Genomic DNA, 12,533 nt, shown 5'->3' with positions numbered 1-12,533 from the left:
GACAACATGGCAACTTTTTTGCACCTTTCATACTGCTGGTTCAAGCTGGCTTTTTTTGGTGAAAGGTACCAACACGGAATGTGGTGTTAAAGTCGAGCTGCAATTTTCGGAGGTAGCATGAGAGATGTAGGTGGGATGGCATTGGCGACTGTTAAGACCCTTTCACACTGCCCGTCAATGTTTTTTTTTTCTTTCATCCGTTTCATATGTTGTTGTTTTGTGTGAAAGAACACGGTATAGGGAGTTGAAGTTAACCCCAACATTTTCATTGGCTTCTGAGGTGAGTATCCAAGGCAAGATTAAAGATTTGTAGCCCCTTTCACACAGCTTGTCAGGGTACCTTTTTGTGTCTTTTTCCTGTGTCACCTGTTTCGTGTGACAGTCCACAGAAGAACAATCAAATTTCCTGGATCTGGAGGTACCATCAGAGGCACAACAGAGCCTGGATGGCAGTTGTGTAGCCCCTTTCACACAGTCTGTGATTTTTTTTTGTGTCTTTTTCCTGTGTCCACTGTTTTGTGAGTGAATGGACATGGAATGGGGGGTTGAAGTCGTACATTTAAATGCATCCAAGGTAGTATCAGAAGCAGCAGGACGGCTATTCTGTAACCCCTTTCACACTGGCGCTTTGTCCGCTGTGCACACGAACAAGCACTTGACCTGATTCCTGCGGAGGTGGAACATGTTCAAGGTCTGATAAGGACAGCTCACACTCCCTCGCTTTTCAAGGAAGACCCATTTTAACGCGGCCTGGCCTAAATACCACCAAAATAGATTTGTACCCACTTCCAACATCTCATTTCTTTATGTCCGTTGTCAACCTCCTTACATTTAAAGCTGACAAATTGTGCCTATTTTTGCAATTTAAAACGGTTCCCTTGAGCGTTCATAAAAACTGTCGGAAATTATTTTCTGAAAATGCAAAAGGGATCAAGAATTAAAGCTGACTTTTTAATACAATTATACTATTTGTATACAAATCTTTTGGTCCCTGGAGTGCCTGGCCAGCCGCCAAGTGTGAAATGAAACAACCAAGCTAATCTTTTCTTTTACTTTTTTTTGTTTTTTTTTTGTTTTTTTTAAATCAGCCTATTTGTGAAAACATGTCTTGCAGCGAGCCCTTCTCAATTTCCATAATTCCAAAATAGCAAATAATCAACAGATATCAGGATTTGAAATCAAGGTTGGCTGAAGATCCAGCGCCACTTTCAAGACACTGCGCTGGACCACATTGTGGAAAAACTCATGTCAAAGCCAAAAGCTAAGTTGAGTTTTGTTGTATGTTGTAATAGTTTGGAAAAAATATATAATTATAGTTTTTATTGTGTTTTGACTTTAAAAAAAATCTGTTAAAAAACTTCATTTTAGTTTATTAAAAAAAAAAATCTGTTTAAGCGTTAGTTTCTGACAATAAATGTAAAAAATCCCAAATAACAGTTCGACCTTCCTTTTTCTGTATGTCTATACAGAAATACCAAAATAAACATACATATGTTTTAATAAGTACTGAATTTGAAATTGATATCAATTTGTAGCAAGTGGCACCTCAAGGACTACAGCGACCCCTTGAGATGCCACTCATTTTCACTCATGGCAACAGCACTTCATCAGCAAGCAAACTTCTCAGAGGCGTTTTCGAACTACTTGAGATAACGAAATACTTTTTTCCAGCTTTGAGAACGTGACGCACGCTCACAATACGCGCTTTGATGGCGGATAATATATATATATATATTTTAGACTTGTTGCTACGAGACACAGGACGTCGCAAGTGGTAGCGCGTGTGTGTACTTAATTGCAACCTTTTCGCCGTTTCACAATCAGCCGGCAGCCTTTTCACGACAAAGTTAAACGCGGGGCTCTGCTCATAAATGCCATATCCTCTCGCGAGGGCAGCCTCATTCTCATGCCACCATAATTGTCCTTGGATAAAAGCCAGTGGCAAATGACAGGGTTTTAACATAATAAGCAGCAGGGAAAAAAGTGACAAGAATAAAACCGTGCGCCGCCATTGTCGCCGGTGCACACTGCCGAGCGTGTTTATCTCCATTGTGGGCCGCCACTTTGCAAGTAATTGTCTTTTTTCTTGACGTAAAGAGAAGTTGCTTTGCCTGAAGGCGATACGAGCGACACAAAGCACAATGGAAGCACAATGGTTGAACTTGCCGGGCAGAAATAAGCTTTAAATGCCATGAATTTGGCTTTTAAATGAGTCATTTTGTAAAAAAAAAAAAAAAAATCTTTACATTTTTCAAAGGGGGTGTATTCAAATACGCTGAGCATTGAATATATATATATATATATATATATATATATAATCAGTGTCACTAAGCACAAAAAAAGCCCCATGCTGGTAGATCTGTGATTTTTTTTATTTGAAGCAGCAATTTAAGGGTAATTTTGCACATTTTCAGGTGCCCTTTGACCTCCTCAGCCCTTTCAACATTTTCTTTCAGTTGTATTGATGGCGAGATTACCCAGACACCCGAGAGGGATGATTGATGATTTCTAGCTCACACAAGCTTTGACATTTTTCCAGACCCTCCGCTTTTATACATCGCCATTGGTACGCGTCAATTCTGTGAGACGAATCGATCCCGAAAGTCCCCAAACAGTTTAACACGAAAAGTCTTCTTCGCCAACAATTCGATAAGCACTGGCCGTCAATTGAAGACACTACGGTTGTCTTTTAAGGCCTACATTTTACTCCCAGCATGCTTTGGACCACAAGAAAGGAGGAGTCCACTTATGTCCAACAGGGCATGTGCTGATTGATTTCGGACTCCCCTCTGCAATCAGCGGTCAAAGGAAAGACTGATCTATGACCCCCCAAACGCAACACCCACCCACCCGCGCACACAAAAAGCCGAACAAAGTTAAACATGAATGTAGCCTAGCCTAAGCAAAAATGTGCTGATTGATTTATGACCCTTTCATAAATTTTAGTTAAAAGTTAAAAGACAGATCGTTGCAGAACCCCGAATAAGATGCCTAAAGATTAAAAAAAAAGACATACTGATCTATGGCCCCAAAAGCAGTAAAACATCAAACGGAAACATAACAGTGGCTGCCCTAATTAGGCACGTATGTGCTGATTGATTTAAGACATCCTTTTCAATACATCTCCCGAAGATTAAAGGACAAATTGTCACATGCTCCCCAAAGTATGACCCCAAAATAGATATTTTTGAATGTTATTTGCTTTTATATTTGATGTAACGTCCCTTTCAGACATAAAAGCAATTATGACCCGACACTAAATTGATTCAGGATCAATACAAGGGCCAAATATCACAAGGCAGATTGTTGTAATAAAACTCATAAAGCAAAGATAGATCTTTGATCCTTAAATGATATCAAAATATGAAAGGCAAATACATAATACCTATTTATCTTTGATTTAAGCCATTTTGGACAGTCACGTGATCATTGTGACGTATGGCGCGCGCAAGATAGACATCGAATGGCGCGCAAGCGGCTTGCCAGCGACGACAAAGACGCTCACGAGGAACGATTGCGTCCCGCGGCGGACATCAAAGGTGGAATTGCGCCCGACAGCAAAGAGGCGCTTCTTCAAAAGCGGCACGGCCACCGACGACTCGCCAAACGTTTGTGTCCAGCCAGCATGAAACTGGCCGACTCATTCGGCCAGCCGGCTCATAGCGAGTCAGAGCTGGGGACCGTCTACAACATGGGTGTCAAACTCGGGTCCTGGAGGTTTTGGAGGTTTCCCTCTTCCAACACAAGCTTATTTCAATCAGCAGAATCGTTATCAGGCTTATGCAGAGCTTGCTGATGAGCTGATCTTATATCAGCTGTGTTGGAGAAGGGAAACCTCCAAAACCTGCAGGACCGGAGTTGGACACCCATGGTCTTCAAGTTACAGAGGCTCAAGTCACCATTGACATTGTTCACTCTGGAAATGTAATTTGTGGGCGGTCCCTAACCTGGACGGTGAACATCCGGGTGACTTTTACTCTGCTAGGCTAAGCTACGTGTTGTGTTTAGCCCACATTGGGAGAGCCCCCCCCCCCCTTATTTTCATACTTTAATCGGTTTTTAAGAAAATTCAGGTGATAAGATGCCAGAGGTATTTGCACTTGTATTCTTTATACACGATGCCTAATCCAATACTGGAAAATGAGTTATAAGTCTTGTATCGCTTTAAAGAGAAACGTACTAAAAGATTTAAGACCCCATTCCTAATAATATCAAAGGAAAGGCCGATTCATGACCGAAATAACGCCGTCAAAGATTCAAACATGATAAATAACATGCATCAGCATTTTCCCAGTGTGACACAAGCAGAGTCATTACCATGAACGGTGAACATTTTAACTCAAAAGATCTCGGACCACCTTCTCAATTCAACAAACGAAAGAAAGACAAGATTCATCGTATTTGTCTAAGTGATGCACTCATCCACCAACACACATGCAAGCATCACACACACACACACACACACGCACACACGCACACACACGGTTGTGCATGTAAATAGCGTATCATAAATCCCACCCATGCAGACACGCAGCACACGTGCACTCGTCCGCCAACACACACCTGCGTGAGCGCGACATTCCAAGGCGACTGCATCCTACATGCGCGCGTGCGCGCGCACACACTGACGTGATAAACACAACATGGAATTGTCGTGCATGTAAATACGGTTGAGTGTGATGCACACGCACACACACACACACACACACACACACACACACACACACACACTCATGTCTCAATCTTGTGTTGGACAACCACGTTTGTGAAAAAGTGTGTTTTCTCATGAGCTGCGTGCCTTAAACTCAGCACACATGCACTTATCTACTAACACACACACACACACACACACACACAAACGAACATATTTCAATCTGGTGTGTGTGTTTGTGTTTTTTTTAATAGTGTCTATAGTATGTTTTATGCAAACACACATGTCAATTGTGATTTTTTGTGTGTCTTAATGATGTTACTTATGTACACGCACGCACACACACGCGCGCACGCACACACAACACTGAGACATTCGTGTTTGTGCGCAGATATGCACCCCTGCAGCCGAGAGTGCCTCTACGTGCGCGCGTGCGCGCGCGTGTTGAAGGGTCCTTCATGTGCGTCTTTTTCTGTGTGACGTCACGTGTGCTTGCGTCTGTTTCTGTGTTTAGTGTCTGCCGCGTCTTGATGAGACACGCGCAAAACACACGCGCTGCCAAGACACGGCGCACACACATCCCACGTGCACTGAACACACGCCTTACACGCACTCTCGCCTGCAAAGGTGCGAGCACGCGCGCGCGCGCCCAGCTCAACTTGTACGCGTAACAAATCCCCAACTTGACTCGATTGGAACCGCGTGCAACTTTCAAGCCGCCATCTTTTGGCAAACTTACCGAGCAGGGCGATGAGGAGTTGCAGGGGTCCGAGGAAGAGGAGGAGGAGGAGGAGGTGGTCCATGGTGGTCAGCGCGGAGCGGAGGGGTGTGAAGCTAAAAGGCGGCGGAGGAGGTAAATCCACACAAGTGCACCAACAGCAGCGGCGGCGGGGGGAGGAGGAGGAGGAGGAGGACAGCAGCAGCCGCGGAGGAGGAGAACATCGTGGGGATTGCAAACAACTTTGGACGAAAAGAAAAACCTACAAAAAAGACACACACATTTCAAAAAAAAAAGAAAGAAAAAGGAAAAGAAAAGAAAAACGCCCGTGAAAGCAGTTGGCGTTTAGGTGTTTTTCTTCAGCATGCCGGCAAATTCCTTCCTTTGCTTTCCCCGCCACCTGCGTGCGCCGCTCCGCGTGGAAACTGCGGATGATTCAGTGTGCGCGTGCGTGGCGGCGCGCGCTCCCGCCGCTCCTCCTCCGTGCACGCGCACACGCGGCCGGCCGCTCGCTCGCTCGCAGACGCAACCTGAGTGGAATCGATCGTCTATTCCTGTTTGATGGCGTCATAAAAGCAGAGGAGGGAGCGAGACAAGAAGATTTGGACAAAACTTTATCTACAAACCAAAATGAACAAAAAAAGATCAGGACATTTATTTCAAACCACTTGAGGAGCGACGAATTCTCAAAGCAGGTGTGGGGTTTCAATTTAGGGTTTCAACATGTGGTTAGGAGTGTAAAAACCAAGGTTAGCCTTTCGAGCAATGGTTTGAATCTCAGATTAGGGTGTCAAACCTGGATTAGGTTTAAACCTGGGATAGGGTTTCACATTAGGGCTTGAAGCCAAGGTTAGGGTTTCAAGCAAGGGTAAGGTTTTGAAGAGTCTCACATTAGGGCCTAAACCTGGGTTAGGGTTTCACACATCACGGTTTTAAGTACAGGTTCCAGTTTCATCATGGGTTAAGGTTTCAAATTAGGGTTTAAGGCCAGCATATGGGTTTGAAGGGTCTCACTTTATGGTCTATGGGATTTCCAATTAGGGCTTCAAGCACAGGTTGGGGTTTCAAGACTGGGTTAAGGTTACAATTATTCAAATTAGGGTTTTAAACCCAAATTAGATTAGAGTTTCAAATCCCGGGTTAAGACTTCAAATTAGGGTTTCAAGTGATGGTTAGGCTTTCAAATTAAGGTTTCAAGCAAATAGGCTTTCAATTTATGGTACAGAGCAAAGGTTAGCGTAAATGAGTGTTTGAAGCCCTTGCGTTTCAATTTAGCGTTTCTCGTCAGTGTTGTGGCTTGTCGTCATCTTCTTCCCGATGTGTTTGTCATGTCGTTTCTAGTATGTGCATCAGCACCACCCGCAGGCTTGGAGCGGAATTGCAGTTTTCCTTTTGAGGCCATCTTCTCGGATGCCGTTCGTCTTGCAGGAGCCCGGCGGGCCTCGTGCGTCTCGTTCCTCGCGTTTGCCGTCCCGGAGAAAGCGGACCCTTCAGGTGCCCGGTCATTTTCGGGCCGCACGCATGGACAGACGGACCAAGACAGGCAAATGTCACGGCATCGAGCGGAAAACAACGCGCTGGTGCTGAGATGATGGAGGCTGACGTTGTCCAATGACATTTCCCGGCTGACAGGACGCATCAGCGTCCAATGCGCTTCCCGTCGGAATTGCGCTTCAATGCTCGTCCTTTGCACCGCGAACGTTTCAAACTCAGGGTTAGGGTCTCAAATGAAGGCTTCAAGACAGGTCGAGGGTCACAAGGCTTTGAATGAGGTTTCAAATTGGGGTTTCAAGCTGCGACTCCGGTTGTGAATTTGAGTTTGAAGACAAAAATTGGGTTCCAAGCCAAGATAAGCGTTTTAAAATTAGGGTTTCCAGCCAGATTCAGGGTTTCAAATGAGAGTTTTGTGTCGATGTTCGGGTTTTGTTGAGAAATCCCCAAATCCCAAGTGGAGAAAGACAAGCAGTCCCGAAGCGACGCGACAAACGGGGATGTCGTGACTCAGCCGCTGAATTATTGATGACAACATAAGTTTCAAGCGCCCTCCCACAAATGTAGTGCCGCTGCCGCCGCCACAGCCTTTTTGTACAAGTAGCAGAGGTACAGAGGCAGACGGCGTTCCTACACGCAACCCGTTTGCTGACGAACAGGAAGTGGAAGTGAATGTAAACAAACGCAGTGCAGCTCAGTCTCTGGCTTAGGGTTTCAAGTAATAGGTTTCAAATTAGTGTTTCAAGTCCCATTTAGGGTTTCAAGTCAGGGTTTCAGTGTTAAGGATTTCAAGACTGGGGTTGGACTTCAAATGAGGTTCACGTAATGGTTAAGGTTTCAAATTAGGGTTTCAAGTCTGGTTTTGGGTCACAGTGAGGACTTCAAGTGTGGGCTTGGGCTTCACATTAGGGTATCAAGAAAAGGTTATGGTTTAGAGTTAAGGTTTCAAGACTTGGATAGGCTTTCAAAGTAAGGTCTCAATACTGGTTTAGGGTTCTAAAACTACTGTCAGGGTTTCTAGTTTATGTTTCAAGACAAGGTTTAGGCTTCAGTTTATGGTTTCAAACTAGGGGTAAGGATTCAAGAGGGCTCAAATTAGGGTTTCTAGATATTAATGGGTTTGAAGTTAGGGTTTTAAATTTCAGATTCAAGCCTGGGTTCGTATTTTCATTTAAGGTTTCAAGACACAGGGTTTCAAGTCTGGGCTTGGGCGATAGGGTTTTGAATTAGGGTTGAAGTTGCTAGTGTTAGAGTTTCACGTTAGGGTTTGAAGCCTGGTGCATATGTTTCCAATAAGAGTCTCAAATCTGTGTTATGGTTCGAAATGATGGTCTGAAGCAAGAATCTGGGTTTCCAAATCAAATTTTAAGCCAGGGTTTGAGAATTTGTCATTCATCCCTCGACTGTGTGACAATTTGGCGGCGGCTCATTTTCAAGTTCCAAACTCACTTGTCGTGTTTTCGTCCAAACGTGACAGACTTGGCATGCGAGTGCGAGGTTGGCGGTGAAACGGCAGGCGCCAGACATGACGAGCACGTCAGCGGTGCAAATAGAAAGTGTCAGCGGGTAAACTGCAGCGCGCGACCTCTTTCCGTGTTTGCGACCTCTGCCAGGGTGGGTAGGGTCTTCGGAGGAATTTGTCACACTGGCCACATTAGATGCCATTCGGTAGCCTGTCAATGGAGTTTCCCCATTATGTTAGCATTATGCTAGCCCACATAGATGCTCATTAGCCTCTCAATGGAGTTTCCCATTATGTGTTAGCATTATGCTAGTCCACATAGATGTTATTCATTAGCCTGTCAATAAAGTTTGTCATTATGTGATAGCATTATGCTAGTCCACATAGATGTTATTCATTAGCCTGTCAATAAAGTTTGTCATTATGTGATAGCATTATGCCAATACACATAGATGCTATTTGTTAGCCTGGCAATGGAGTTTCCCATTATGTGTTAGCATGAATTTAAGGCAAAGATGTTTTGTTTTTTAATTAAATACGCAATGTGCATTTCTCTTTTTTTATGTTCAAGTTTGACGGTAAATTGTACTATGCAGGTGTATGCAATGTTTTGGTGAGTGTATTCAAAAGTATTCAGGTTATGATGCCACACTGTAAGTGGCGTTTATTTATAGCACATCAGTGCATTAAGTCCTCACATATGACCCTTCGTCTTCTCTCGTATCACTGGAGTCGGTTCGTTCGTTCGTCATGTTCCAAAAAGTTCCTTGGAGGAAATAAATAGGCAGGACGGCGGCCTAATAAATGGAATAATCAGCTGGCTGACGGGTGTCAAGAGAACATCGGCGTGAAACATTTCTCCGGCGGACTCCTCGCCATCCCTTCTTCCCTCCTTCCTCCAATGGGCTCATTAGCGTGCCGCCGCCGCCGCCGCCGCCGCCGCCACCGCCGCCGCCGCCGCCTCTGTGCTACGACGCATTTATTATTCAGCATCTTTGTGGCCTATTTACTGTGCCGGAGCGGCACACTTTAGCCAAACTCTCCTCTTTACATGTTAGCTTAGCACCAGCTTCAAGGAGAATTTGATTTACGGCCAGGCGTTGGTCTAATTAGAGCTTTCGCGGTCACTGTTTCCTTGCAAGCTACGCGTCACTTGGACGAGACTTCCTATTTTTCCGGGAAGACTTTTTGAAGCAAATCATAATAGACATTTTTACCGAAATTTGCTTTGGGGGCTGATTTCTCCAAAAACTCTGGGTCTTTGAAGAAAAGGACCTGTACAGAAAACAAAATGGCCGGCTTCCTGAGTCTTTTTAGGTATGGCTTAACTCATGATTGACATGCCTACCAGATTTCGTGTTGGTAAGTCAAACTTGCTTTGGGGGCTGATTTCTCCAAAAATTCGGAGTCTTTGAAGGAAAGGACATGTAAAAAAAAATACAAATAAAAAAATGTCTGGCTGCCTGAGTCTTTTCAGACATGCTTTCCGGAGACTTTTTGGGGCGTCAACCTCATGATTGACATGTTTACTAGATTTCATGTTGCTAAATCAAACCTGAACTTTCCAAGAAGGAATGAGTTGTTCCTTTGTTGTTAAATTTTTGTCCTCTAAAAATTTTTTTAAAAAATGGCTGGCTGCCTGTGTCGTTTTGGCTTTTTGAGACTTTTTAATAACAAACAAATTTCATGTTGCTAACTCAAACAGCCTACAGAGGCTGAATCCGAATTTTCAAAAATGGAAAATGACAGACTTGCACTCCATCCCAAAATGGCCGACTTGATGTGTCTTTTTGGGCATTGCTTCTTGAGACTTTTTGGTGGGTCTACTCATGATAAACATAGCCTCCAAAATGTTACGTTGATAAGATAGATTGGCCTCAGGGGGTTTATTATTAATTTTTTGAATGACATCTCTCACATTTATTATGATGACCACTAAGTTAAGTTAAGTTGAGTTTTTTCACACTTTTTCTTCTAATGCAAAACGCTACTGATATCATTTCCTCACACTATGATTAAGTGCTGCGCGTGTGACTCGGCATGTGTTTTTTGTGTGTGTTGAGTGAGCGTTGCCTGGGTAAATAACAAGCAAGGAGATCCGCGCCGCGCCGCGCCGCGCCGCGCCGTCGCTGCCGTTTGTCTCGCATACATTTCAACGGGAAATTCGCCCGCTAAGCGGCTGATTTGAAAAATACTCAATTTGTTCAACAAATGAATCCCGAAATTGAATCTTGAGGCAGGTGGGCGGGCGGTTAAAGACGCTCGCGCTGAGCTGCCGGAATAAAGCTCGGGCGAGCACGCGGGAGCAGATTAGCGGCATTGCGTTGAGTCCAAATGAAAAGTTGCCAGCGGAGCAGGTGTGCCAACGAGAACGCAGCAGTAATAATACGACTCAATTAAATCTGCAAGCGGCGAGGAACGGGCCTCGTACCCCTTTTTACAGCCAATCCTCAAAATAATCATCAAACTGATGCTGCGTTCCAGCCAAATTAGACGGCGAAGGCTTGGAAATTTATAGTCGCTCAGCTGTCTTCTGAATGGGGCTAGTTTGCTTTGAAGTTGTCAAGGTAAGAGCCAATCAGGAATCAGTGGTGCTTTCTGCTTCGCGCAATACGTGCGGCCGCACAGCCTGGTGACATCATCACATGTCAGCAATTGGCCTTTGTATGGGGAATTTGCATTCAGGGTCGTTTTTGCTAATAAACATTGAAGTGAGAGGTTAACTGCAATACTCTGAAAAATCTGTACTGTATTTGGGGGAGGAGCTAAGGTTAGCCTGTTATCGGTGGAAAGCTTGCTTGGGCAGTGTTGTGAGGGATCTTGAACAGGGCGCCATTCAAGCTAGCACCGCCATTGCCGTTGCTAACAACCCAAAATGGCTGACTTCCTGTTTAGTTTTGGGTGTGGATTCTTGAGACTTTTTCATGTGTCCTGTTTAAATAAACATGTCCGCCCAATTTTGTGTTGATGGGTCAAACTGGCGTCAAGGGGCTCATTTTTGGGAAATATTCCAGGAAATATTCCTGTTTTTAAGGCAAATCTTCAAAATGATCATTTTACTCTATGCTAAATAGGAACGAAAGATTGGCTATGTTGCAACAAGCTCCCTTTTAAACCTTGTTTTGAACAGGTTTGTGAATAATGAACAAACTTAGCTATATTCTAATGCTAATTGCTGCAAAACAATTCCCAAGCTTTGTCCCCATAAGAGAGGTGCACAGTGTGGGATTAAGGGAAGAACTATTTGGCAATAAAAAAAATAAAAATAAAATAAAACTTTTGTATCCTTAAAAAAATATCCCCATCAACCAAAAAAATTATAATAGTCAGCTGACATAGCCTGCAAAGTGACTTTACCAGTCACCCGTTGAACAGGAAGTCTTCAGAATGCAAAGCAGTGACCAATCTCCTTCCACCTGTTTGCCGCCACTTGGAGGGGTGGGGGGCGGGCCCTCAGAGGTGATTGAGTTTTCAGCGGTATTCCGGATCCGTCATTTCTAATTTTCCCCGTCTGCGCTGGAGCGGAAAGGATCGAGTCCCTGAAGGATGTGACGCCGGCGTAATGATTTCTCCTCACTAATTAGAAAAGCGTCCGAGTGACAGTTAATTGAATAAACCTGCGTTCTGCTGCAAGAAGCGCGGCTGCTTGGAATGCAACACACAGACACACATCGGCGCACACAAAGTTTGGCCCAACAATTTTAATCAAAGACAAAAAAAAAGTGATTTGCCGAATAAAGAAAGCCTTTCAAAATAAAATACAAAAATATTCAGCCTTTACTGGAGGTCGACTTTATGATCCATGAATGTGAAAATGACCACATTCTCAAATAAAAGGAGGATCAGTCGGGAAAATAGTGAAGCATTTTCATTCATGAACGCAGCACTTCATAAATGACATCCATGTACTTTGTGTGTGGCGGACACATCTGCCACCATGTTATCCTACTTGATGATGGCTCTGCTAACAAAACTTAGTGCAGCTCTGCTTACCTTCTAGCTTGAACATGACGGTGTCCCGGCAGCACAGACGAGTGGTTAGCACAGGGATGGGTCGGCCCCCGACCATACTCTGAGGGGCCCCTTGATTAACTTAAAATAAAAATAGAAAACAAAAAAATCTTCAGAAACACTGATAAACAATCAATACAGATTTTTTTTTAAACAGAAAATTGAGAAAAATCTTGGAAAAAAATTAAATAAAACCCCAA

The 12,533-nt window shown here is 44.0% G+C and overlaps 1 protein-coding gene across 1 annotated transcript in view; it reads right to left on the bottom strand.

The window, feature by feature from the left end:
* Positions 1-5,926, bottom strand: part of gfra4a (GDNF family receptor alpha 4a) — a 69,633-nt gene extending 63,707 nt beyond the window's left edge. Inside the window, exon 1 of the mRNA XM_086095247.1 lies at positions 5,391-5,926. Coding sequence (XP_085951373.1) covers positions 5,391-5,454 — 64 coding nt within the window. The 5' untranslated portion in view covers positions 5,455-5,926. The remainder of the gene's footprint in view (positions 1-5,390) is intronic.
* Positions 5,927-12,533: the final 6,607 nt, after the last annotated feature.

The sequence above is a fragment of the Leptonotus elevatus genome, chromosome 14, assembly GCF_054856555.1.
Source record: "Leptonotus elevatus isolate MCC_2025b chromosome 14, RoL_Lele_1.0, whole genome shotgun sequence".
NCBI lineage: Eukaryota > Metazoa > Chordata > Actinopteri > Syngnathiformes > Syngnathidae > Leptonotus > Leptonotus elevatus.
Note: the sequence above shows the minus strand (reverse complement) of the source record. Positions and strands in the feature narration are given on the sequence as shown.